The sequence below is a fragment of the Heterodontus francisci genome, chromosome 7, assembly GCF_036365525.1.
Source record: "Heterodontus francisci isolate sHetFra1 chromosome 7, sHetFra1.hap1, whole genome shotgun sequence".
NCBI classification, from domain to species: domain Eukaryota; kingdom Metazoa; phylum Chordata; class Chondrichthyes; order Heterodontiformes; family Heterodontidae; genus Heterodontus; species Heterodontus francisci.
In genome coordinates, this window is record NC_090377.1 from 114,210,866 (window position 1) to 114,236,409 (window position 25,544).

Consider the following 25,544-nt stretch of genomic DNA (forward strand, 5'->3'; position numbering starts at 1 on the left):
GATTCTTTTCAAACTTCTTATTCTTCCTAACCCTCATGCACACACACATACATTCAAAAGAAATGGTTAACCGGTTTTTAAAAGGATATTTTAGAATCTAACAAAATAATTGGGTTGTGACATTCTGGTAGGATATTTCCGGGTTGGTGAGGTGTCCCAGAGTTGAATCATTGGATGCCACTCAAAGTCGCTGCAGGCGAGATTGATGAACAGTCTGTGATGGGTAGTCATTCACGGCGTTTCATCTTCAATAGGTGTCACACAGATCTTTCAGCAAAGGGTGTTGGTAGCAACAGGTCTACTTGGGTTTTGAAATAGCAGTCTAGCAATAGAAGCTTTCTTGAGCTTTCCAGATCTCCCAAAACATAAGAGGCAACAGGAATCACTCCTGAGGCAGAGATTTTTCAGAGACTGGAGACAATAGGTCTGTGCTGTATAACTCTATGACTCTAATAGGAATCTGCTACCATTTTAAAATGCAGGGCTTCTTCTCAGCAAAGGAGCCTTTCTCCACAGAGAGCAGCAACTCCTCTTTTCCTGGGTCTTTTCCTCTCCAGGTGCCTTTTCCTCTCTCCAGGCAGACAACAGCCACCACCTCAAGTGTAGAATTTCTTCTTACAAGAGAGGCAAGCTTTCTTTTTCAGGGAGAGGTCTTTTCCTCTGGTCTGCAAAAAACATAGGTCCCAGCCAATTTTTTCTGCCTCCTGCATATCCATCACTGGTCTTTCACAAAGCAAAAGTGAAACTGAACTCTAACAGTAAGTCATGTGACCTGTCATTTCCCTTGCTGTTATTTGGAACAGATGTTTTGCAGTCTGTCCCACTCAGTTCAAACACCAAGTTTCAGCATTCAATGTACACAGAAAATCCCTTTTCTCAGTCTCTTAAAAACACACAGAATTCCAAGCTTTCAAAATAAAAAAACAAAACTCTTGTGACACTATACAGTAACATATCTGTTAATTCAGTACATTAAATGTGGAACAATACTTACTGGAACTCCTATTTCAAGAGGTGACACAGCAGATTTCTGCTGTTTCCACTCCAGCCCCTCTCATGTACAGCAGTGGAAACAGCAAGTTTTTCTCCAAGTGTCACACTATCCCAACTTAGGCATACACAACTTTTCCTTCATTGTCACTGGGTTGATATCCTGGAATCCCCCCCAGCAGCTCTGTGGGAGCACCTTCAGCACACAGGCTGCAGCTAGTCAGAGAGAAGGCTCACCACTCCCGGCTCAGGGCAGCTAATGATGGGAAATGAATGCAGGCTTGCCAGTGACACCTACATTATGCATACAAGAGGTCAGCCATTTTGGCCTGAGATGAAGAGAAATTTCTTCACTCAGAGGGCTGCGAATCCTTGGAATTCTCTACCCCAGAGGGCTGTGGATATTCAATCATTGAGCATATTCAAGCCTGAGAGTGACAGATTTTTGGACATAAGGGAATCAAGGAATATGGGGATCAGGTGGGAAAGGGGAGTTGATGCAGAACTTCAACCGTGGTAATATTGAATGACAAAGCAGGGTCGAGAGACCTACTCCTACTGCTATTTTGTACATTCTTAATGTCAATTGGAAATTCCCAAATATGGCAGAGACCCAGAGCAACCAGACCTTTACTATTTATGGTGTTTGGTGAAGGTCAGGCAGTCTCCCGCCAGAGCTACAGTGGGAGGCTCTGTGTGTAAATAGTCACTAGCTTACTCATGAAGAATTAGGGCTCGCTTCTGGGCATTTACAAAGCACAAGAGAAATATCTGATTAAAGTACATAAAACTTATAGTTAAAACCTTATGAATGGGGTCAACCAACGTCTCCTTCAATGATCCTCAACCTGTTCCTTTTTAGATCCTACTCCACTCCTGGGAACGGAAATTGAGAAACTAACCTCACCTCTGGGAGTAACAGTAGCAGAATGGATGTCTTGCATGGATTGCTAAACACACGGTGGCTGCAGTCACTGCTGAAGGTAACAAGCATATTTAAAAACCAAAGCAGAGAAGAAACTTCACCATCAACACTGTGGCCCTGCCCTCCCAATACCTGCAGTGAGCACCCCCATTCCAGGGTTAATGATACAGCCCCTTGCCTGATGCAATAGATAATTTAATCATGTAGCTATGAAACATGCTGTTCTTTTGAATTTTTACTCCTGTTTAAACTCTCAATTCGGATATTAGAAATTTTAGTTACTGAGGAAAAAAAAGGCGGCTGAAGAAATATTTCAGAAAGTTTTTTTTTAGCAATATCTGGGAATCTGGAATCCAAACTGGGCAATCTCAGTTATGTTCTTGAACTATTCAAAATAACATGGATACAAAATTGGTCAAGGGATAGGAAACAGAGTTTGAGGAATGGCTATTTTTTCAGACTGGAGGGAGGTATACAGTGAAGTTCCCATCGGTCCAGTACTAGGACCACTGCTCTTTCTGTGATACATTAATAACTTGGGTTCAGGGCATGATTTCAAAATGTGCAGATGACACAAAACTTGGAAGTGTAATAAACAGTGAGGAGGACAGTGATAGACTTCAAGAGGACATAGGCTGGTGGAATGGCAGACACATGACAGATGAAATTCAATGCAGAAAAGTGTGAGGTGGTAAATTTTGGTAGGGGAGAATGAGGAGAGACAATACCTGCTGAATGGTACAATGTTCAAGTGGGTTAATGACGAGAGAGACTGGAGAGGGAGGGGGTTTGTGCACAAATCTTTGAAACACCCTGGATATTTCATGCTTTCTGCTTTATTTTTCCAGGTCTATGAGAGTCTGCATCAGTACCTGAGGAGGAGACCGCTGCCAGTCATGCCCCAGGCATCTGTACTTTGCCAAGAGGTGAGGAAAAGCTTTCTTACTTTGCAAACAGGCCCAGAATCAAAGGTCTTCATTTCATCTCCCAAATCCTGTAGAACAGAGGATAGGCCATGACTTTCACACAATGAAGCTTTTTACGACCGAGGTGGAAGGAGTGCATTGTCTTTTCTAGTCCCACTTCTCCGCAGGTCACGACATATATTTTAAAAATGTTTACCCATTTACCGATTCGGTCGATCATATACTTTACTCTTTATCCTAGAATAAAATACACCAACCAGGTTTCCTTAATAAATAACAAAATGATCAGTTTATTATCAAACAAGACTTATCCAGTAATGAAGCAAACATTAACACACAGACTGAAATATGAAAGTTCCCTTTTTAAATTCCTCACACACACACTGAAAAAATACAGAAATTCTCTCTGCAGAGAACTGTTACAAAAAATAAGACAAAAAAAATACTTTGGTCAAATACTTGCTAATTCTTGAAGAAAAAAGAGAAGATATGGAAGGAAGTCAGTTGTCCCTTTTGGTCTGGCGTCCGAGTATATGGAGACAGGCCACTGGGATCTTTTCTAAAGCAGTTCTTTTCAGGCGCCATTGAGAATTAATCCAGCAGGCTTTTCCAGGTTTTCAGGAGAGATGCAGCACCAGGGATTTTAGCTCTCCCACGCTGCTGGATCTTTGCAGGGTTTCTTCAAAGAGGTAAAGAAATAGCTGAGTGGTTTCTTTTTCCTTGGCAGGCAAAACATCAACTGTCTTCAAAATGGTTCACACCCCAACTGAACTGAAAACAACATCTTCCCCAAACAGAAAGTTAACCTCACCACCTCCATAAACCTTGACATGTGACCTCTCTGTAAACATCTTCCCAGGTCACCAGGCTTTCTGTTTTTATTGAACTTAAAGCACATGATTTCTAGCACAGGTTGCTTGCAAGCAACATCTTCTCCTTTCACTGAACTTGGTAAAAAAAAAACATCCATGGAATCTTTTCAGTTTTAACACAAGTCCTCAAAAAACAAAGTATTAAAAAAGGAAGCACTTTCCTAACAGAAGCTACTACCAGATATCACTGAATAATATTTTCCTGATAGAACATCTGGGGCATTCTATTTTCTAAGGGTTGACCCACAGCAGAAAATTGTGTCTAATTTAGCACTATTGACAGTGAATTGATAGTCACACTCAGAGAGCCAATAATGGTGTAGTGGGAGTTGCTCAGGCATCTTCATGGGATAGTGTAGAGGGAACTTTACCCTGTATCTAACCCGTGCTGTACCTGCCCTGGGAGTGTTTGATGGGGCAGTGTAGATGGAGATTTGTTCTGTATCTATCTCGTGCTGTAGTTTTCCTGGGATTGTTGGATAAACTTGCAGTGAGGGAGTTTTATGGTAAGATTGCACATTCCCTCCCTAAATTATACATCCCACTTGACCTGGTGCAGTAGGCTTTAGCCCCAGTTGACAGAGCTGAGCCAGATCAGGAGCAGAGAGCACTGGGGAGCTCTCTCTGCCTATTCAGGGTTAACCGGGATAGATTGGGAAGAATCCCAGGGACCTGTGATCGGTCTATATCCCAGTGCCCAATTGTTTGCAGTGATGGATTATTTGGTCTTGTCAGGGGCTGACTTGGTTTCAAGCTTCCATCACCAGGTGTGTGTCTCTCAGTTTCCAATCGTTACCAGTGTGAGCTCTCCTTCTCACTCTGTTTTCTGCTTTTTCTGTCAGAATTTAACGTGTATTTTCCATTTGAACTTTAGAAACCTGTGTAAGAACTGGAGAAACCTGGGCCTCAGCAGTTAACCTCAATGTCTGTATTTTTGTTCCCATTTGTATTCGTGTCAAAGTGGATGGTGTGTGTGCAGATCTGTGTATGTGCGTGTGTCTGAGTGCGTGTCTGTGTGCTGTGCATGAGTGTGTGTCTGTGTATGGTGGAGGTGGGTGGGTCTGTGAGTGTTTGGGTGTGTGTGTTTGTCTGGGCCTGCATGTGTGCAGATCTGCTTGGGTCTCTGCACATGTCAGTGTGTCTTTGTGCTCTCATTTATAGGTGACAGAGATGCTTAGAGAAACTTCTCGGTCTATGGACTTCCGAGAACTATACTGGCTCCTGGGAAAACCTGATTTCCAGGTAGGAAGATTTGGTATTGAGCTGCTGTCTCTGAGTTATTCATTACTCAACCAGTTAGAATTATAGAATGGTTACAGCACAGAAGGAGGCCATTCAGCCCACTGTGTCCATGTCAGCTCTCTGCAAGAGAATCTCAGCTAGTCTCACTCCCTGCCTTTTCCTCATAGCCCTGCAAATCATTTCTCTTCAGATAATTATCCAATTCCCTTTGGAAAGCCATGATTGAATCTGCCTCCACCAAACTCTCAGGCCGTGCATTTCAGATCCTAACCACTTGCTGCGTAAAAATGTTTTCCTCACGTCGCCTCTGGTTCTTTTGCCAATCACTTTAAATCGATGTCCTTTGCTTCTCGACCCTTCCACCAATGGGAACAGTTTCTCTCTATCTACTCTGTCCAGACCCCTCATGATTTTGAACACCTGTATAAAATGTCCTCTCAACCTTCTCTTCTCTGAGAACAGCCCCAGCTTCTCCAATGGATCCACGTGACTGAAGTTCCTCATCCCTGGAACCATTCTCGTGAATCGTTTCTACACTCCCTCTAATGCCTTCACATCTTTCCTAAAGTGCAGTGCCCAAAATTGGACACAATGCTCCAGTTGAGGCTAAACCAGTGTTTTATAAAGGTTGACCATAACTTCCTTGCTTTTGTACTCCCTGCCTCTGTTTACAAAGCCCACGATCCTTTAAGCTTTATTGACCACTTTCTCAGCCTGCCCAGCCACCTTCAATGATTTGTGCACACCTACCCCCGGGCCCTCTGCTCGTGCAACTCCTTTAGAATTGTACCTTTTCATTTATAGTGCCTCACCTTCTCCTTCCTACCAAAATGTATCACTTCACACAGTTTGGACTAACTGTAATGTTTACTGTCTCCCATATTTTGTAAGTTATTTTAATTTTCAATTATTCACATTTACACAAACTCACATTCACACTCATGTACACTCACTATATATCAAACGCATTCAGAGAATTACACAGAAATTACAACAGGCTGTTTGGTACAACCAGTCTGTGTTGATGTCTAACATTTTTTTACCTGCATTTCTTGGTGTCTATCTTCCCCACGAGTTGAAACAAACGCTCGGTTTCCACTCTGTTAAAACCTTTCACAATTTTAAAAATCTCAATTAGGTCATCCCTCAACCTTCTCTTTTCAAGAAAACAAGAGCCTCAGCTGTTCAACCTCTCCTGATAGATATAATCTCGGAGTTCTGCTGTCATCCTTGTAAATATTTTTTACACCCTCTCCAGTGCTTCTCTATCCTTTTTATAAAATGGTGACCAGAACTGTACACTGTACTTGAAGTATTGTTTAACCACGGCTCAATGCCAGTTTAGCATAACTTCTCTACTTTTCCATTCTATTCCTGGTGTTGGGTATGATAGCTTACTGGTTATGCTGCTGCACTGGCCAACCCAAGTTCTAATCTCTGGCAGTTTGAGGAATTGACTAGAGTTAAAACATATGGAAATAAAAAGCTGGGATCAGTAAAAGTGACCATTGGATTGTTGTAAACACCCAATGAGTATCCACACACATACAAGGGCACATATGTGTGCACGGATATATATAGACACATGCAAGGGCTCATGTTGATATAGACAGGGATATGTATGCATGCACATTTGCGCTGCACACACAAGGCTGTGAAAGCCTGAATGTATACATATGGACATGTATTCAGAATCACATATAATTACACTAGTGTACATGTATAATCAGACAAAAACATGTATCTATGCACATGTGCATATATACACAGAAGAATGCATGTATTGTTTACACAAGGGCACGTGTACACACACGAGGTTATGTCTGAAGGTGAGCATGCTCTCACACAGCTCACATTTCATCTGAGGAATTTAAATGGGTCGACACCAAATCATCAACATCTCCATTTTCCTGCAAGAGTTTAACAGCTGAAGGTTTGATTGATTGACAGGCCCTGCTCTCTGCTCATGACACTGTGGCTCAGCAAGACTACGATCCCATCCTGCCTCCACTGCCAGATAACATCCCTGAAGATGAGGAAGCCTTGAGGATAGTGTGCCTGGTAAAAAACAAGCACCCTTTGGTAAGGACAGGTAATGTAAGGGAAATACAAAACTGTACTATATTCATTTACTGTTCTGTGTTAATAGGTTGTTAAAAAATTGCTCAAATCCAACACTAACTTCTCAAACTTTCACTCAGCGTCTTTCGGTCAGCTTCTTGCTCTCAGTGCCTGTGTTAATTACATGTGTGGGCTGGTTACATGTACGAGTTAGTCATGTTTGTCACATGTGCGGGTTAGCCACATGTACGTGTTAGCCACATTTGTGGGTTAATCACGTGTTAGTCACATGTATGTTTTAGTCACGTGTGGGTTAGTCACATGTGTGGAGTGGTTACTGTAGTGTTTGATCTGGGTTTGCTTGTATTAGTCTGTCCACTTATCTGTGTTCACTGTGTTTGATTGCTTAAGCCTATGGGTGGAGCTTAAGAGTTAAAAGTGAAACTAAAAAACACAGCTTGGATCTTCTTCAGACAATACACTGACTGCTATGAGAAGACATGTATTGACTTTGTGTAAGAACTTTATAGTTTAATGTGCTGTAAATAAACCAGTTGGTGATTTCATGCAAGTGTGATGTCTACATTGCTCTGAGTTAAATCAGATATACAAACCATATCCAGCAACCCGGTGTAAACATAACAGTTACATGTGTGGGTGAGTCACGTGTATGTGTTAAGTCACATATGTGGGTTGGATTCTTGTATGTGTTAAGTCATGTGTGGGTTGGTTAGCCTTAGGCCGTCAGCAATCAATGTGAGTCTACCCGAGCCAAGTTGCTCTCCACTTGAAGGAGAAGAGTGAGAGGGAGAGTGAGCCTGAGCCTCAATTGTTCACCTGCCTATCCCCTCACTGGGGCTATAGAGTACCAGCAAGAGCCCAAGGGCAGTATGGCCTCTTGGTATCTTAATTCGAGAGCAATTCCCAGTGCAGCGATACAGCAATGGGTGTATCAGAGGCAAAACCTAAACAACAGGTCAGGAAGGTAGCAGAGCGAACTGACCATTGATTGCAAATCACTGAGCCCGGTCATTGCATCTCTCCGCAGATAATTCGCTCAAGCCTGTATTCACGAACTTCCTGTTACATCAGGGAGAACTGACAGCAAAAGTGATTATGGCACTCTCAATAATTGTGCAGCCAGGCTGCCTTGAGGTGACGCTGCCTTCTCATTCTGTGCGTAAGGTGCTACAACAACCACACTGTGTTACTGGGCTACAATGAAACTGCAACAGCCCCCAAATCTCTAACATCTCTTGTTTCTCTATATACAGGGTGCTACTATTAAACGTCATGAGGTGACAGGATCCATAGTGATAGCCCGAGTGATCCGTGGTGGTCTTGCTGATCGCAGTGGTGAGTAAACCGTGAGGGAAAGTGGGTGGAGTCAGGGTAATTATCCGAGGGCGCACGGGCAGCGCAGAGGCTCGGTTGCTGACCGCATCTGTCGGCGGGTGAAGACCCTCGATGCCAGCGCGTACTCACAATATTGTCCCCCACGAGATGGGTTTAACTGCATTGAGTGAGTGCTGGGGATTCCCACCCCAGTAACAGGCAGTAGCCCGAATTTTAACTGGGAGCAGGGCTTGGGCGGGCCTGAATTCAGTGCATGCTGCCCATCAGCTGCCCACCCAATTTAAGGGTAGGTGAAAGCAGCTGGGCAGGAGCTGAAGCTCTGGCAGCAGTAGGCCATCAGCAAGAAGGTAAGTCATGGAGAGTGGGTTTTGGGAGGAGCTCATGAGCGGGAACAGGGAGTGAGGAGGATGAGACCAGGGCAAGGCCGGTCTAAACTTTCTTTGTGAGGCCTGCAAGAGCACTTCCTACACCTCCTAGTCCCACATTGGTGCTTCATCAATTCACCGCTCCATCAGAAGGTCAGAAGAGGGCATGTTCACTCATGATTGCGTGGAGTTCAGTCCCGTTCCTAACTCCTTAAATACTGAAGCAGTCCATGCCAGCATGCAGCAAAAGACCTGGACAACATTCAAGATTGTGCTGATAAATGGCAAGTAACATTCGCAACATACAGGTGTCAGACAATAACGTCTCCAATAAGAGAGAATCTAACTATCTCCCCATGACATTCAAAGGCATTACCATCGCAGAACCCCCACCATTGACTCCCTGGGGGTCACCATTGACCAGAAACTTAACTGGATCAGCCATGTAAATACTGTGGCTATAACAGATGGTCAGAAACTGGTATTCTGAGGCGAGTAACTCTCCTCCTGACTCCCCAAAGCCTGTCCACCATCTACAAGGCACAAGTCAGGAGTGTGATGTAATACTCTCCACTTGCCTGGATGGGTGCAGCTCCAACAACACTCAAGAAGCTCGACACCATCCAGGACAAAGCAGCCCGCTTGATTGGCACCCAATCCACAAACATTCACTCCCTCCACCACCAACGCACAACGGCAGCAGACTGTACCATCTACAAGATGCACTGCAGAAACTCACCAAGGCTCCTTTGACAGCACCTTTCAAACTTGCAACCTCTACCACCTAGAAGAATACTAGCATGGCTGTACACCAGAGGTGGGATGAGTCTATATGGGGTTTGGAGGAGGGCTCTACAAAGGGCGGCTAGGCAGATTGGGGCTGTGAACCAGCAGTGGGTGTGTTGGGTATATTCCCTGGTGGACTTTCCATGATCAGGCAAGGTCCATACTTTAAATCCCAAGGGAACTGCTGTAAAATTAAGAACATTTCCAGACCTTAAATCTTAGCTGGGTGGGGGTGGTTGGGTGGCTCCAGGCCATGATTCTCAGCCTGCAGACCCAGGTATGACCCACTCCTTTCTCGTCTCAATAGTGTACTGGTCACCAATGCTCTGTGGGTGTGGGTGTTCTGAGAGGTAGGGGCAGGGGTACCAGGGTTAGATAAAGATATCATTATTATCATTGCTGGGAAAGTGAGCAGCGAGCTGCATGATGCAGATAGTCACAGACTAACTGCACACTGATGATGTGAAAACCCAAAGCATTGTGCTAAGGAGGGCAATATTTGTGTCCAGGACTTTGTGGGATCCTACAATCCACACAAACCCATCCCCCACACCGCTCCCCACTGGACCCTCTCCGGCTGCTTCCGCTTGTCAATAGGGAAAAAGCTGAAGTTTGCTTTCACAATCAAGATATCAGTCACCCACATGCATGGATTGCAGACTAGTTGATTTACTGAACATCCCACTTTAGCCTTCTCGAAGGAGTTGTAAGCCAAAAGAAAACAGGAGGTGGCATGAGGTGCGGGGTGTGGTGTGGGTCGTGATATTAGCTGTAGACTCTTGATACAGTACTAATAAATTCAACCCACTGTCACATGCTAATAGGCATTTCTGGTCTGTTGTTTCAGGGTTGCTGTTTGCTGGGGATAAGCTGGTCGAAGTAAACGGGATACCGGTCGCTGGGCTTGAGCCTGAACAGATCATCCAGCTCCTGGTAACAGCAGCTTCTTCCCTGTTTCATGGCTATCCTTCCTGCCTCCAGTATTACACCCTCTCCAAAAGGCACCAGCTGGAGTCCCAAGGCACCGGCTGGGGTCCCAAGGCACCCGCTGGGGTCTCGAGGCACCGACTGGGATCTCGAGGTACGGACTGGGGTCTCGAGGCATAGACTGGGGTCCCGAGGCACCGGCTGGGGTCCCGAGGCACCGGCTGGAGTCCCGAGGCACCGGCTGGGGTCCCGAGGCACCGGCTGGGGTCCCGAGGCACGGACTGGGGTCCCCTAGGCACTGGCTGGAGTCCCGAGGCTCTGGCTGGAGTCCCGAGGCTCTGGCTGGAGTCCCGAGGCTCTGGCTGGAGCCCCGAGGCGCTGGCTGGAGCCCTGAGGCACTGGCTGGAGTCCCGAGGCACCGGCTGGAGTCCCGAGGCTCTGGCTGGAGTCCCGAGGCTCTGGCTGGAGTCCCGAGGCTCTGGCTGGAGCCCCGAGGCACTGGCTGGAGTCCCGAGGCACTGGCTGGAGTCCCGAGGCACGGACTGGGGTCCCAAGGCACGAACTGGGGTCCCGAACCACGGACTGGGGTCCCGAGGCACTGGCTGGGGTCCCGAGGCACTGGCTGGGGTCCCGAGGCACTGGCTGTCTTCCAGTACTTCACCAAGGTGTTCAGCCTCTACATGTGGCACTAATCTGTGTGGTCAGCTGAATTTGTGAGTGCAAAGTTGCTCGATCCTCTCCTCATCCCACCTTCACACACTTGCCAGTAGGAATCACTAAAAGGGGAGCAGGAGCCCTGGCCCATTCTGAGGCCTGTTTTCTCCTCTGAGTCCTGCCCTGACTGAGATCAGATAACTCATCATAGTCCTATTCAGTACGACCTGGTCTTTGTGGCTCGGTAGCCCTCTGCCATGAACAGTTACCCAACTGGGGTTGACCCTAACCCCCTTCCCACCACTAGACAGAATCTGGGACAGGGGTGGGCAGTTAAAATGGAGCAGAGGATATGGGCCGACTGCAAGTTGAATTGCAGGCACCAAGGTCCTCTTTAAACTTGTACAACTGGTTCCTGTGACCATAATCAGCACCCAGTCTGTGATTTTAACTTGATGCATGCATTGGGGAACGTTGGTGGTTTCCCTGCCAGGCCGAACCTGTTTGGAAAAGCAGGCAGGGCGAGAAGAGGCCCAACAAGGGGAGGTTTCTGTGTGGGCCAGGAAGAGCAGGAAAGTGGGTTCCTCAGCCCAAGTGACTACCAATAGTCAGGAGAAACTATACCCCAGTGAGAGTCAGCACCTTCAGGAGAGGAGGGAACGAGTACCCCAGTGAGAGTCAGCACCTTCAGGAGAAGAGGGGACCCATACCCCAGTGACATTAAGCACCTTCAGGAGAGGAGGGGTCCTGTCCCCCAGTGAGTCGGCATCTTCAGGAGAGGAAGGGACCTGTACCCCAGTGAGAGTCAGAGTCTTTGGGGATTATTGGGGGGGAGAAACAGGTTCCTAGTTTTATTTTAAGGCCAATGTCTGATCTACTGTATGGAATGAATATTGTGAAATTACACTCCCAAAACAGATCCTCATCCACTGGAAGTTCAGGTGTCCTTACCTCCCCATCTTCCCTCTAGTCAATCGGGCCCTCTGCACACCGCAATTCCCAGAATGTGCCCTTTGTTGGGAGTGGGATTCAGTAAGATTACATTGACACAATAATAACTCCCCACACAACCCCATCTGACAGAAACCAGGCAGTGGAGGTGGTCAGTGGAGATGAGGGAGGTGGTGGGGAGGCCCTTCAGATCGTCACACCTTGTCCCAGTTGTAATCATTTGAGCAGGTGGTCAGAGTACAGGCAGGAAGAAAGCAGGGTCCTTTTTTAAATATATAGATGTAATCCGGACTCGATCTGCAATTTAAGTTGAAGACTGAGCGGGGGAGCAGTGACAACTTCAGGCCTCTCCATCTGAGAGTCAGATTGTGGGCCACAATGATCTAACCAAACTGCAGTAATACAGTGAGACCCGGACACACAGAAAAACTTGCATTTATATAGCGACTTTCTCAATCACCAGATGTCCCAAAGCACTCTGCAGTCAATGAAGTAACTTTTGAAGCATTGTTACTGTTGTAATGAAGGAAATGCAGCAACCAATTTGCGCACAGCAAGCTTCTACAAACAGCAATGCAGTAATGACCGGATAATCCATTTTTGTGATGTTGATTGAGGGATAAATATTGACCAGGACACTGGGGAGAACTCCCCTGCTGTTCTTCAAAATAGTGCCGCTAGATCTTTTACATCTACATAAGAGAGTTGATGGGGCCTTGGTTTAACATCTCATCTGTAGGACAGCACCTGTGACAGTGCAGCACTCCCCCAGTACCACAGCAGAGTGTCAGCCTTGATTTTTGTGTTCAAGTCCTGCAGTGGGATTCAAACCCACAACATTCTGCTTCAAAGGCGAGAGAGCTAACAACTGAGCCACAGCTGATCAATGGGCAAACAGGTGGCAGATACAGCTGAACCAAGGTCTCCGCTCCAAAACCTTACAGAGGAACTGTTTTGCTACTATTGTATAATATTGTTTATATGTATTTGATAAAAGTGGCAATTAATACATTGCCTGTTCGAATAGGTCAAGTCTGAAGGTAGCGTCGTGTTCAAGCTTATCCCAGTGTCCTATCGACCAACTAGCTCCTCCTCTCAAAACACGGTAAGGCATATGTCATACTGATTACCCCTCAGAGACGGGTTTGTTTTATACAGAACCTTACCCAGTGTTGAGGTGGGATTTATGACATTTTTGATCCTATCCCCCGATCTACAGCTGTCTTCTCTCTGCCTCCCCCTCTCCCCCACTACCACTACACATAGTCCCTTCCCATCTCTTTCCCTATGTTTTTTACACCACTCCAAAATCTGCCCCTCTCCATTCAGGGTTCTTTCACTACCCAAACTCTCTGACATATATTTCTCACTCTCCCTTACTCCCTCACTACTCCTCTCCAGCACCGTCTCCCTGTCCCATCACCCTCCAGTGGGATATTGCTGGATAAGATCAGCAGCAGAGTTTTAGATGAGCTGGGTAGAATCATAGAAATGGTTACAGCACAGAAGGAGCAGTTCGGCCCATTGTGTCCTTGCCAGCTCTCTGAAAGAGCAACTCACCTTGTTCCACTCCCCCACCTTTTTCCCAGAGCCTTGCAATTTTTTTTCTCTTCATATAATTATCCAATTCTCTTTTACAGGCCTCAATTGAACCTGCCCCCACCACACTCTCAGGCAGTGTATTCCAGATCCTAATCACTCACTGCGTAAAAGTTTTTCCTCATGTCACTGTTGCTTTTGTTCCAATAACCCTAAACCGGTATCCACTGATTCTTGATCCTTCTGCAAGGCAACAGTTTCTCCCTGTCTATTCTGTCCACACCCCTCATGATTTGGAACACCTCTATCAAATCTCCTCTCAACCTTTTCTTCTCCAAGGAGAACAACCCCAGCTTCTGAAATCTGTCTATCTACAGCTGGCCAATAGATGCTGCAGGGAATTGGAAGTGTATCAGCTGGGACGGGCATGGATGATTGGGATCCTGTGTGGGGCATAATAAAAGCAGCAGAGTTTTGGATGAACTGGAGTTTACAGAGGGTGGAGGATGAGAGACCAGCCAGGAGAGCATTGGAATAGTTGAGTCTGGAGGTGACAAAGGCGCAGTTGAGGGTTTCAGTCATAAGTCGAGGGGTGAAAGCCAGCAATGTTATTGAGGTGGAAGTAGGCAGTCTTAGTGATGGAGAGAATATGCGGTTAGAAGCGGAGGTCTTGAACTAACAGGATATCAAGCAGAAACCATTAGCTAATTGATTATAATAATGCAATCAATCATCATCCCATTGCGCCTGCAGCTGCCTTGGCCCAAAGCTCTGGAATTCCCTTCCTGAACTTCTCCACCTCTCTGCCTCTCTCTCGCTTCTCCTTTAAAACACTCCTTAAAACTACTTCTTTGACCAAGTTTTTGATCACCTTCCCTAATATCTCCTTACTGTCTTCTACTGAATTAGTTTTTTTAAGTATTCAGAATTGACATTCTCTGATAATTAGCATAGCAACTCCAGTTACTTTATTTACAGTAAACATTATTCTCCTTCTTTACTTGTTATTGATTCCCTGTGATGGGTGGTGAGCTCAGAAGTGGCAACTGCTGTTTAACAATTCTATGCTGCGAACTACAGATTGTTCACATAATTTGCATAATCAGTCTTCTAAAGTGGCCGCAATAAAATACCCAGTAGGAAGAAGAAAATGACCAGGCTTTGTGTTTGGTCTGGTTGTATGGAAAGCACCAGAAACAGAAGAGGGGAGAGGAAGATACAGTTGTCTCTGGAATTATGTTGTACATTACCAGTTATATTTCTGTTGTAAAAGTTTGTGCAATGGATGGTGACTTGGGATAACCTTTGTATCTCACTCAGTACTTTTCCCCTCTGCAGCTTGTTAAAAACTCATAAACAGTATTGAGCATCCTTACAGTTCCCCACCTTTCCCAGTTCTAGACTCCAAACGCTAACCTGCGCTGTTCTCTTTCAGAATCTGACTGACTGTTGTTCATTTCCAGCACTCTCTATTTCTTGTTCAGATTTAACAGCTTCTCCTGAATTGTTCTTCATACTTTTTAAACCATTGATCGCACACTGTGTGCAGTAGTACCTGACGTAGAACTGTTTGCAATTCCTCCTTCCTTGCAGATTTACGTCAGAGTGCTGGTAGATTACTGCCCGCAGTACGATCCCACTATCCCCTGTCCCGAAGCCGGCCTGACCTTCAGGAGAGGAGACGTCCTGCAGATTGTCGACCAGAATGATGCGCTCTGGTGGCAGGCCAAGAATATCACAACAGCCTCAGGATGCGCTGGCCTGATTCCCTCCAATAACCTGCTGAAGAGGTAAGACAACTGATTCTGAATGATAAACAGTGAGGCTGGTGCGAGAGGACAAGTGATGGGGCAGTACTAGAGGCAGTCCCTTTCGCTGAATTACTGCTATATATAAGGAGAGATGGCTGTAACTTCCAGCTGCCCTGTGAACAGGACAGGAAGGACTGACTCCTTCAGATGTGATGAGGCCCTGTCTGCTCTCCCGGTCGACATAAAAGATCCTGCAGCACTATTTCAAAGAAGAGCAGGGGAGTTCTCCCCAGGTTCCTGGTCAATATTTATCTCTCAACCAACATCACTAAAGGAAAGTTATCTGCTCATTATCACATTGCTCTTTGTGGGAACTTGCAATGTGCAGTTTGGCTACTGCATTTTCGTCATTAGTACAGGAACTGCATTTCAAACTACTTCATTGGTTGTAAAGTGTTTTTGGACATCTGAGGTTGTGAAAGGTGATATATAAATGGAAGTCTTTTTCATTGGTATTGGGCAGGCTTACTGTGTAAATTTTACCCACTTGAAAAGGAGGGATGTTAATACTGGGACAACTAAACAAGTTGCAATTCTAAAGTATCTTTAGCATAAACATCCAACGCTGCTTCACAGATGCATAATCAAATAAAAAATAGAACGCCAAGCCAAAGAAAGATATTGTTACGGCCACGTGGTGAGAGGTGTGGGTGGTTCTACTCCCACCTGACTGCAGCAAGTATTTTTGTTATTTGGATTTTAACCCCTTTGTGTTTAATTTGTCAAAAGCACAGACAGCGACAGGTTTTCTTGTAGATTTAAAACAGATGATTAATTATTTATTGAGTAATATACCTTACTCTGAAATTGTTGCAACCGCATCCACTCAAGCATTCACTCACTCACACAGACACACACAAGAAGAGATAGATAGAGAGGAAAAGGGGTACATGGTTTGAAGTGAGGTAGGATTTCAGGGTTCACAGTAAACCTGTTGAATCTTCTCGGAGGTCAATTTCTCTTTAACGTTGTAAGCTTGGGGTGTTTGTGGATTTCTCTAATCATTGAAATTTCAGCTTGAAGGTGGGGGAATCGCTTCCAATTTTCTGCTGCACAAGTTGAAATGCAGAATTTATAGCAGGGTGCCTTCCGTCTGGCTTGCTGGATTTTTTCCCAGCTCTCAGCTGGACAGGCTTTGATGATGCTTTGTCCTGGGTGTTTCTCTCTTTCCAGAGAGCTACCTTTTAAGCTAAAAGTTTCTCACATCTTGCCTCTGTTGGAAGACACAGTTCTTCCTCTCTGTGGTGACCAACAATGGCCCAGGATGTGGCTACTTCACACCTTCTTTGTTTCAGAATAACCCATTCAATTCAAAAATGTCTCTTGATTCATGTTGGGTGTAATTGACATCTTTTAGCTTTGGAATGTATCCTTCTGTCCTTGCCAGACAATAGACAGTTAAAATATACAAGGCCAGGTCTTTTGACCTTTGATGGCCATTTTGAAGCACATTGTCCACTTTTTTAAAAAAAGAAGTCAATTTTTATAACTCTTCAGGCTGAGTTCTTGTATTTTCAATCACTGCACTTTACGTGAGTGTTACAATATATTGGGAAGGGATCTAAAGCTTGCCTGAGAGAGGAGGTTTTAAGGAAGGTCTTCAAGGAAAAAAGGGCAAGACCGAGGAATTTAGGTTGGGAATTCCAGATAGTGGGCATCAAAAGGAGACTTGCATTTATATAGCACTGCTGTCAGAAATGTCCCAAAGTGCTTGAAATTCAATAAATTTCTTTGAAGTGTTGTTTATTTTTTATTTAGAGATATAGCACTGAAACAGGCCCTTCGGCCCACCGAGTCTGTGCCGACCATCAACCACCCATTTTTACTAATCCTACGTTAATCCCATATTCCTACCCCATCCCCACCTTCCCATACTAGGGGCAATTTATAATGGCCAATTTACCGATCAACCTGCAAGTCTTTGGCTGTGGGAGGAAACCGGAGCACCCAGCGAAAACCCACGCGGTCACAGGGAGAACTTGCAAACTCCACACAGGCAGTACCCAGAATTGAACCCGGGTCGCTGGAGCTGTGAGGCTGCAGTGCTAACCACTGCGCCACTGTGCTGCCCTATTTGTTAGCCCACATAGCAGCAGCTATGCTTACAGTGAGACACAAACATTAGCAAGCTGATGAATGACCAGTAAATCTGTTTTCTAATAGTGTTTCTTGAGAATAAAGCACCAGGAGAACACACTACTGTTCCTCACATTGGGCTAGGGCATCTTTAACATTCACCTGATCAGAGAAAAGGAGCCTCATTGTAATGATGCACTTGTAAGATGAACCAAACTGGTACAGCACACGTTAGATACAGTGTGAAGCTCCCTCTACACTGTCCCCATCAAACACTCCCAGGACAGGTACAGCATGATTAGAGAGAGAAAGAAAGGTTTGAAGAAAAGGTCATTCAGCCCATTGAAGCCAATCCCTCTGGTACATGAACTCTCCATAAATGCTTATCACTCTGGTATATTAACTCTCCCATCGAAGCTCATCCTTGCTGACATTTACCCTTCTGCAGTTGTCTGGCACTTAGTAATTCGGTGGAGTTATTTTTTGAAAAGGTTTAGGCTTGCTTGGATTGAATGGCTTGTTCATTTCCTAAAAGTTCTCATACTCTTCCCTGTATATGTTGAAATGTTGCTTGCTGTGTGCACTTACTCTCCTCTTTCTTAAATGCCCAGGAAGCAGAGGGAGTTCTGGTGGTCGCATTCCTTCCCATTGCACACTTGCAACAAATCAACATTCTGTGAGTAGCACCAATTACACCATTGTCTTCACCATTTGGAATGTTGGCAAAGATTGGCTTTTTGATATGAAGGTGCAGGTGTCGGACCATATGTAGAAGGTGATTCCCAGCCCGGGGCAGCTGGTCTTCAGTGACCTGTACTTATATATTGCTTTTCATGGAGCAAGGGAGCCAAGGCAGCTCAAGAGGCATGAAGAAAATGGACACAAAGCCAAAGAAGGAGAGGTCAAAGAAGGATCAGAGGTCAATGGAGGATTAAAAAGAGGACCAGATAGTGAAGCAGAAGTTGTCATTTGGGAGAGATTTGCAGGATGTAGAACTGAGACAGCTGAAGGCAAGGCCACCAATGGAAGGGATGGGGTGATGCTCAAGAAGCCAGAGTCAGAGGAACAATGAATCTGGGGCAGTGAATGTGGTTAGAGATGGGAAAGGGTGGTGCCATGAAGGGACTTACACACGAGGATAAGAATTCTAATTTTTAGAATTTGTGAAATTGGGAGTTAATGTAGGTAGGTCAGTGAGTAAAGGGGTGGTGGGTGATTAGAGCCTGGTTTGAGGAAGGATATGAGTTTTGAATGAACTGAAGCTAATGGAGGGCAGAGGATGGTAGGCTGACCAGGAAAGCATTGGAATTGTTCAGTCAGGAGGTGGCAAAGGTTTCAGTAACAGATGAGTTAGGGCAGATGTGGAGGCGGGCTATATTACAGAGTAGGCAGTCTTTGTGATAGAGAGAAAACTCATCTTGGGGTCAGATTGGACATTGAAGTCAGAATCAGGCTGAAACAGTGACTGGAAAAAAGGGTACAAGTCTGTGTCAAGGCAGCAGAGTTTGTGGTGGCAACTGAAGACAATGACTTTTGTTTTCCTAACTTTCAGGTGGCGGAAGTTGAGATTCATCCAACACTGGATGTTGAACATGTGTTCAGACAACTTAGGGTCAGTGGAGGGGTCAAGAGAGATGGTGCTGAGGTAGAATTGGGTGTCATCTGTGTACACGTGGAAGCTGACCCCATATCTGAGGATGATTTCACAAAAGTGGAATCACGAAGACAAGGAAAAGGAGGAGGCCAAGGTTCTTGGGGAACTTCTGAGTTCTCCAGTTTGGGGAAAAGAAAGCATTACAGGAGATACGCTAGCTGCAATTGGATTAGCAAAAATTAGAACCAAGCAAGGGCATTCCTACTGATCTGGACAATTGAGGAGAGATGTTGGAAGGAGCTGGTATGGTTGACAGTGCTAAATGTGACACACTTAAGAGTAGGGTGTGGATGTTAATGCCAGTGCGTGAATGATAGTGTGTGGCTGTTACAGTTAGCCTGGGGCTGTTTCAGCCAGTCTGGGAATGTTACAGCCAGTCTGGGAATGTTACAGCCAGTTTGGGGATGTTACAGTCAGCGTGCGGCTGTTACAGGCAGTTTGGGGATGTTACAGGCAGTGTGGGGATGTTACAGGCAGTGTGGGGATGTTACAGGCAGTGTGGGGATGTTACAGGCAGTGTGGGGATAATACAGTCAGTTTGGGGATTTCTGGTTCTGACCCTTTCATGGGCACTAAGTTTTCTCTTGACATGACAAAGGCCATTCTTAATGTGTCTGCTCTTGCCCTGTGTTGCCCACTTATACCCTGATTTTGCTGTTTTCATATATTTTGATCCCAACACAGTCCTCACGATGACCATTTTCCTTTAAGAATGAGGAGTGGGTCACAGCTATAGTATCTCCATCTCCTTTAAAGGTGTTCAGCACAGCTATTGGTTTTGTGCCTTGTTGCTCTCATTGTCAGTAAGAGTTTGTGTACTGAATCTGATCTGATTAACTTTCTGCTGCTGACGGGGTTTGTGCAGTGAGCCCGGTGGAAGAGGGTGAGTACATCCAATCTGAGTTGCTACATTCTGGTTTATTTTCTATCCTGAAGCCTCTACTTCACTTGTGTCTCATTCTTGTGGTTACAGAGGAGGACATGGCAATTGCTGAGAAGTTTGTTGAAACAGGTAATAAGAAGGTTTGTATGTGGGATTGAGGGAGAGCGATATAGTGAGAAGATAGGGTTGAGGGATAAGGTGAGAAGGTGGGGTAGGTGGATTGAGGGATATAGTGGGAAGCTGGGGTTGAGGGATAAGGTGAGAAGGTGGGGTAGGTGGATTGAGGGATATAGTGGGAAGCTGGGGTTGAGGGATAAGGTGAGAAGGTGGGTAGGTGGGTTTGAATGATATAGTGGGAAGCTGGGGTTGAGGGATATGGTGAGAAGGTGGGGTAGATGGATTGGGGGATATAGTGGGAAGCTGGGGTTGAGGGATAAGGTGAGAAGGTGGGGTAGGTGGATTGAGGGATATAGTGGGAAGCTGGGGTTGAGGGATAAGGTGAGAAGGTGGGGTAGGTGGATTGAGGGATATAGTGGGAAGCTGGGGTTGAGGGATATGGTGAGAAGGTGGGGTAGATGGATTGGGGGATATAGTGGGAAGCTGGGGTTGAGGGATAAGGTGAGAAGGTGGGGTAGGTGGGTTTGAATGATATAGTGGGAAGCTGGGGTTGAGGGATAAGGTGAGAAGGTGGGGTAGGTGGGTTTGAGTGATATAGTGGGAAGCTGGGGGTGAGGGATAAGGTGAGAAGGTGGGGTAGGTGGATTGAGTGGTCCCAGAACGTCAGTTCCTTGTGGTGTTCAGTATCTTAAAGGTGAAATGGGGATGACCCTGGAGGATGAGTCTGTGGGTCAATTGTGTTGGAGGACCAATAGTTAAGAGTCGCCAGCAGTCGTGGCTGATGGGGGAGGCATGATTTGTCTGTTCTCTTTTCGGGGTGATATTCAACTTTGCATTCAGCCAAGCTGACTGCCCTGTGGATGTGAATATTGGAAATACAGGTACAAATTCCCAAGCTTCCAGGGTCAGGCTTCCTCCCAAGAGGCCCTAGTTGGAACATCACCCCTAACATCGGCATTTCCAAACATTGTGCTCAGATTCTCTTCTTTATCTCCACAGATGAAGAAACCTTTGAATCAGGTAACTGAGCCCCATGTGTTTAATGTACTGTGTTAACAATACCTGTAAACTGCAAACAGTTTGAATGCCCAACATCCTCCATCATCAGCATTTTGAGGGTGGGGTGGGAAATGCAGTCAGTGTGGCACCATTTTCATACCAGGAACCATGCCAAGCTCCCCTCTCATCTTCCCACTCTGTTCCATCGCTCTTCTTCACTCTCCTCCAGTGCTACTGGCCCAGGTTAGTGCCTCAGTAACAGGAGGTATGGAATGTAAAGGTTTTTCTTATTTCCAGAGAAGTTAAATCTTGCTGTGCCTCAGGTTCTGCTGCCAGGACCCCAAATCCCACCCCCCTCCCATCCTCGCCACTCCCCAGGGTGGAAGGGAAGGAGATTGAAGATTATTGCCTGTGATGAAGCTCAGTCAGAGTGCGGTGTTTTGGAAGAGGAGAGATGGCCAAGCCATCTCTCCCAATGGGAGAGGGAGAGGAAACTGTGGCAACTTTGGGTCAGAACTTTGGGCGGCACAGTGGCGCAGTGGTTAGCACCGTAGCCTCACAGCTCCAGGGACCCGGGTTCGATTCCGGGTACTGCCTGCGTGGAGTTTGCAAGTTCTCCCTGTGTCTGCGTGGGTTTTCTCCGGGTGCTCCGGTTTCCTCCCACAAGCCAAAAGACTTGCAGGTTGATAGGTAAATTGGCCATTATAAATTGTCACTAGTATAGGTAGGTGGTAGGGACATATAGGGACAGGTGGGGATGTTTGGTAGGAATATGGGATTAGTGTAGGATTAGTATAAATGGGTGGTTGATGTTCGGCACAGACTCGGTGGGCCGAAGGGCCTGTTTCAGTGCTGTATCTCTAATCTAATCTAAAAAGTCTGGAAATAATTGCTGATGTCAGCTTAATGGGGAAACAGATCTCCACCAATTGTACACACAAGAGGAGGGTTATTTATACAAGTATAGCACAGGGCCAGGTGCTGAGGGGGCAATTCAATGAATATAACTGACCATTCAGCACAGGGAAGCCCTCTCAGAGGCTCTGGGTGGAGCAATTGGCTCCCAAGGTAAGGATGATGACACCCTCAGCCTCCTTGAGAATTTTCCTGGCATAAGCGCGTCAAGCTTTCTTCAGCATTGTTCAGAGGAGGTCTGTGGATGTGGGTAAAGCTGAAGGCTCTTTGACTCCATATTATGGGGACGATACTCCACCCACACCCTGGAATCCTGTTCCGTCCAAACTAAAGCTTCATACGCTGTCAACTCTGGTCAACCATTTCAGTGCAATTTGAGATATGACATGTGACTACAGTGTGCTAAGGAGGAACAGGTGACTTTGGACCTAGGTTCCCAAAGCTGTCCACCACTGGGACAGAGTCTGTCATAGACTAATTAATAGAAATTGCTAGCTATGATTAGTCAACAACTCCATTATCGCTCTATCATACAACTACCAGGATGGTAGAATATGAACTCGATAAGCCTTGATCCTTTTTGCATCTTGCAATTCCAATATTCCTAAATGGACTGGAGGTCAAGGGTAACACAAGGATTCTGCATGGAAGCTGTGCTCGGTCATGGCCGTGGCCCCAGAATTTGCTCAACTTTTTCAGTAATTCTTTGGCATTAGAATGGGGCTAGGACTCAGTGATGCATGGAAGTTGGGGGGAATCCCTTTTGCCTGGGTTTCTGCCATGGGAACTCACTACCACAGGAAGTAGTTAAAGCAAATAGTATAGATGCATTTAAGGGGAGGTTGGATAAGCACATGAGAGAGAGAGGGGAATAGAGGGTTATGCTGATAGAGTTAGATGAGGAAGAGAGGAGGCTCGAGTGGAGCAGAAATGCCGGCATGGACTGGTCAGGCTAAATAGGCTGTTCTGTTGTTACGACCAGGTGAGAAAGAGATCTAGGGTTCCCTTTCAGCCTTCACCTGGTCTTACCATAACAGGGTTTAACTTTAAACACACCATACTTTTAGCTCTCCCTTGGTGAATCCTTGTTCACTGCTTTCCAATTATAAGGCAAAGAAACCTGCACAAACAGGCTTTCTTAGGTTTAAAGAAGAAAAGTTGAAATTTATTAAACTTAAACTGTAATTCGGTTAACGCCTACGGATACATGACACACCCACACTAGCATGCATACGCGATACACACATGCAAATAGGGACAGAAAAGAGAAGAAAAATGAAGTGGAAAAGTTTGAGGCAATATCTGAAGAGGGTTATTGTTATGGGTCTTCGAGCTCACTGTAGAGTCCTTGATTGTAGGTAGATCTTGTTTTTCATTGGGGCCCAGTATTCTTAAACCTTGTTTGCTGTAGGAGACTTTTCTCTCTTGGGGTTCATGTGTCTTCAGTGGATTCGGAATTCCGTGAGAAAGAGATAGAGAGCCAGACAGGAGAGGCTGTGGTGAACCAGCCAGGAGAGATCTTTTCAGTCCAGGAACAAACAGACTCTCTCAGTTCAAACTGTTTGTACAATTCAGAAAAACACAGGTTGCCAAACAGGTTAGTCATGTGACTAACTGGTCTGACCACATCTTGGATTGTATCACCTTAGCGGTCTCTGGAATGCTCCTCTTTACACACAATACCTGGTGATCAAGGTCCATTGTGGGTTGAATGTGTCAGGGAATGGTCCTTTGTCCTTCCAATCTCCGTTTGTTAATATGCAAATGGCTTTGCCAGTCATGGCTGATCTATTTAACAATTTCTTTCTTCACTCCAGTAACGGTTTAAAATCAATGTTCATGACAAAATAAATGTGCCTCATTTGTGGCAGGTGGGGGCCTAACATGACATTGTGCTTTATATTCTAGGTAAATTCTATGTAATGGCCTCACTGCCGTTTCCAGGCTGAGCAGGAGCCCAGACAATATGCACACAGAAGCTGCTGGAATGGCACTGGGGTCTCCATATACACTAACTAGCACTCCCAGTGCACCGAGGACAATTAGCGATGAGTTAAGAGGGGTAGCTGTAACTAGTGCCAGCCCATGCTGGCGGAAGTTCTTCAAATTAGAGCCTGTGTCCTCGAGAAGCTTTAAAAAGTGATTTACAGGGGAGTTTCTGGAGCAGAGTGGTGGCCTGAGAGAGTTGAACCTGCCTCTGGCAGCCTGTCGGACCACCAGGAAATGGAGGAGGAACAGTGTAGGGTACAGAAATAAAAACAAGAAATGCTGGAACCACTCAGCAGGTCTGGCATCTGTGGAAAGAGAAGCAGAGTTAACGTTTTGGGTCAATGACCCTTCTTCATTCCGAAGAAGGATCACTGGGGCGGCGCAGTGGTTAGCACCGCAGACTCACAGCTCCAGGGACCCGGGTTCAATTCTGGGTACTGCCTGTGCGGAGTTTGCAAGTTCTCCCTGTGACCGCTGGGTGCTCCGGTTTCCTCCCACTGCCAAAGACTTGCAGGTGATAGGTAAATTGGCCATTGTAAATTGCCCCTAGTGTAGGTAGGTGGTAGGGAATATGGGATTACTGTAGGGTTAGTATAAATGGGTTGTTCTTGGTCGGCACAGACTCAGTGGGCCGAAGGGCCTGTTTCAGTGCTGTATCTCTAAATAAATAAATAAATAAATAGTTTATCTAGAGAATCCCCTATATTAATATTCACATAGGAAGATTCCATTGTAAATGTTGATATAAAAAGTGTTACAGGAAGTAATGATGTGTGAACAGGAAGTGTGGACTGTGTGCAATATTATTAACAATATATAGGTATCTAGCTTATTTTTGTGGGACCCAAACTAAATTGGAGCCTTTTTCACATGTTGCTTGCTGTTCAATATTTAACATGTGTTACTTAAATCATAGGGGCACTGTTAATGCTGGGGAGGAACAGCCCACAGTTACGAACTGTGTTTGGCCGGTGGGCTGATGACAGAAGAGGTATCTTTAACTAATTTATTCTTTTTCCTATTTCTCTGCTCTTGTTTGCTTTCTAAAGAGGAACTAAGAGAAGGTAAATCTTCAAAACTCTGCTGCCTATATCCTGAGCCCACATTAAAACCATACATCCGCCACTGGCCACTGCTCACCACCCACCACTCCTTTCCCAATTGTTGCCTCACCCCGCCCCCGTCCCAATCTCCCCGTCTCTTGGTCACACCCTCTTTCCCTTTAACAATCTACTTGGCCATTATTGGCAACCCGAAAATCAAAGCCTATTTGTGTGACCCAGCAGGTGTCTTAAGCTTGTGGAGCTGATATGAATGAGGCTTGAGGGCAAATATTTGCTGCATCATAGCCCCACCCATTCAGGAGCAGGAATTGTTCCCTGCACCCAGATGGTGCTGACAGACTGACGCAAATGAATTTCCAGGCCCAAGATTCTGGAGTGGGACTTGAACTCAGAGGCAAGAATGCTACCACTGTGCTAAACCAACCACAATTAGTTTCAGTAC

General features: G+C 45.7%; 1 protein-coding gene across 1 annotated transcript in view; it reads left to right on the plus strand.

The window, feature by feature from the left end:
* Window positions 1–1,919: 1,919 nt before the first annotated feature.
* Window positions 1,920–25,544, plus strand: part of LOC137372243 (MAGUK p55 subfamily member 4-like) — a 53,876-nt gene continuing 30,251 nt past the window's right edge. Inside the window, exons 1-13 of the mRNA XM_068035910.1 lie at window positions 1,920–1,973; window positions 2,764–2,841; window positions 4,875–4,955; window positions 6,906–7,037; window positions 8,291–8,372; window positions 10,371–10,456; window positions 13,083–13,160; window positions 15,188–15,384; window positions 18,093–18,157; window positions 20,001–20,018; window positions 20,109–20,147; window positions 21,135–21,155; window positions 25,088–25,102. Of these exons, the coding sequence (XP_067892011.1) occupies window positions 1,920–1,973; window positions 2,764–2,841; window positions 4,875–4,955; window positions 6,906–7,037; window positions 8,291–8,372; window positions 10,371–10,456; window positions 13,083–13,160; window positions 15,188–15,384; window positions 18,093–18,157; window positions 20,001–20,018; window positions 20,109–20,147; window positions 21,135–21,155; window positions 25,088–25,102 (946 nt within the window). The remainder of the gene's footprint in view (window positions 1,974–2,763; window positions 2,842–4,874; window positions 4,956–6,905; window positions 7,038–8,290; window positions 8,373–10,370; window positions 10,457–13,082; window positions 13,161–15,187; window positions 15,385–18,092; window positions 18,158–20,000; window positions 20,019–20,108; window positions 20,148–21,134; window positions 21,156–25,087; window positions 25,103–25,544) is intronic.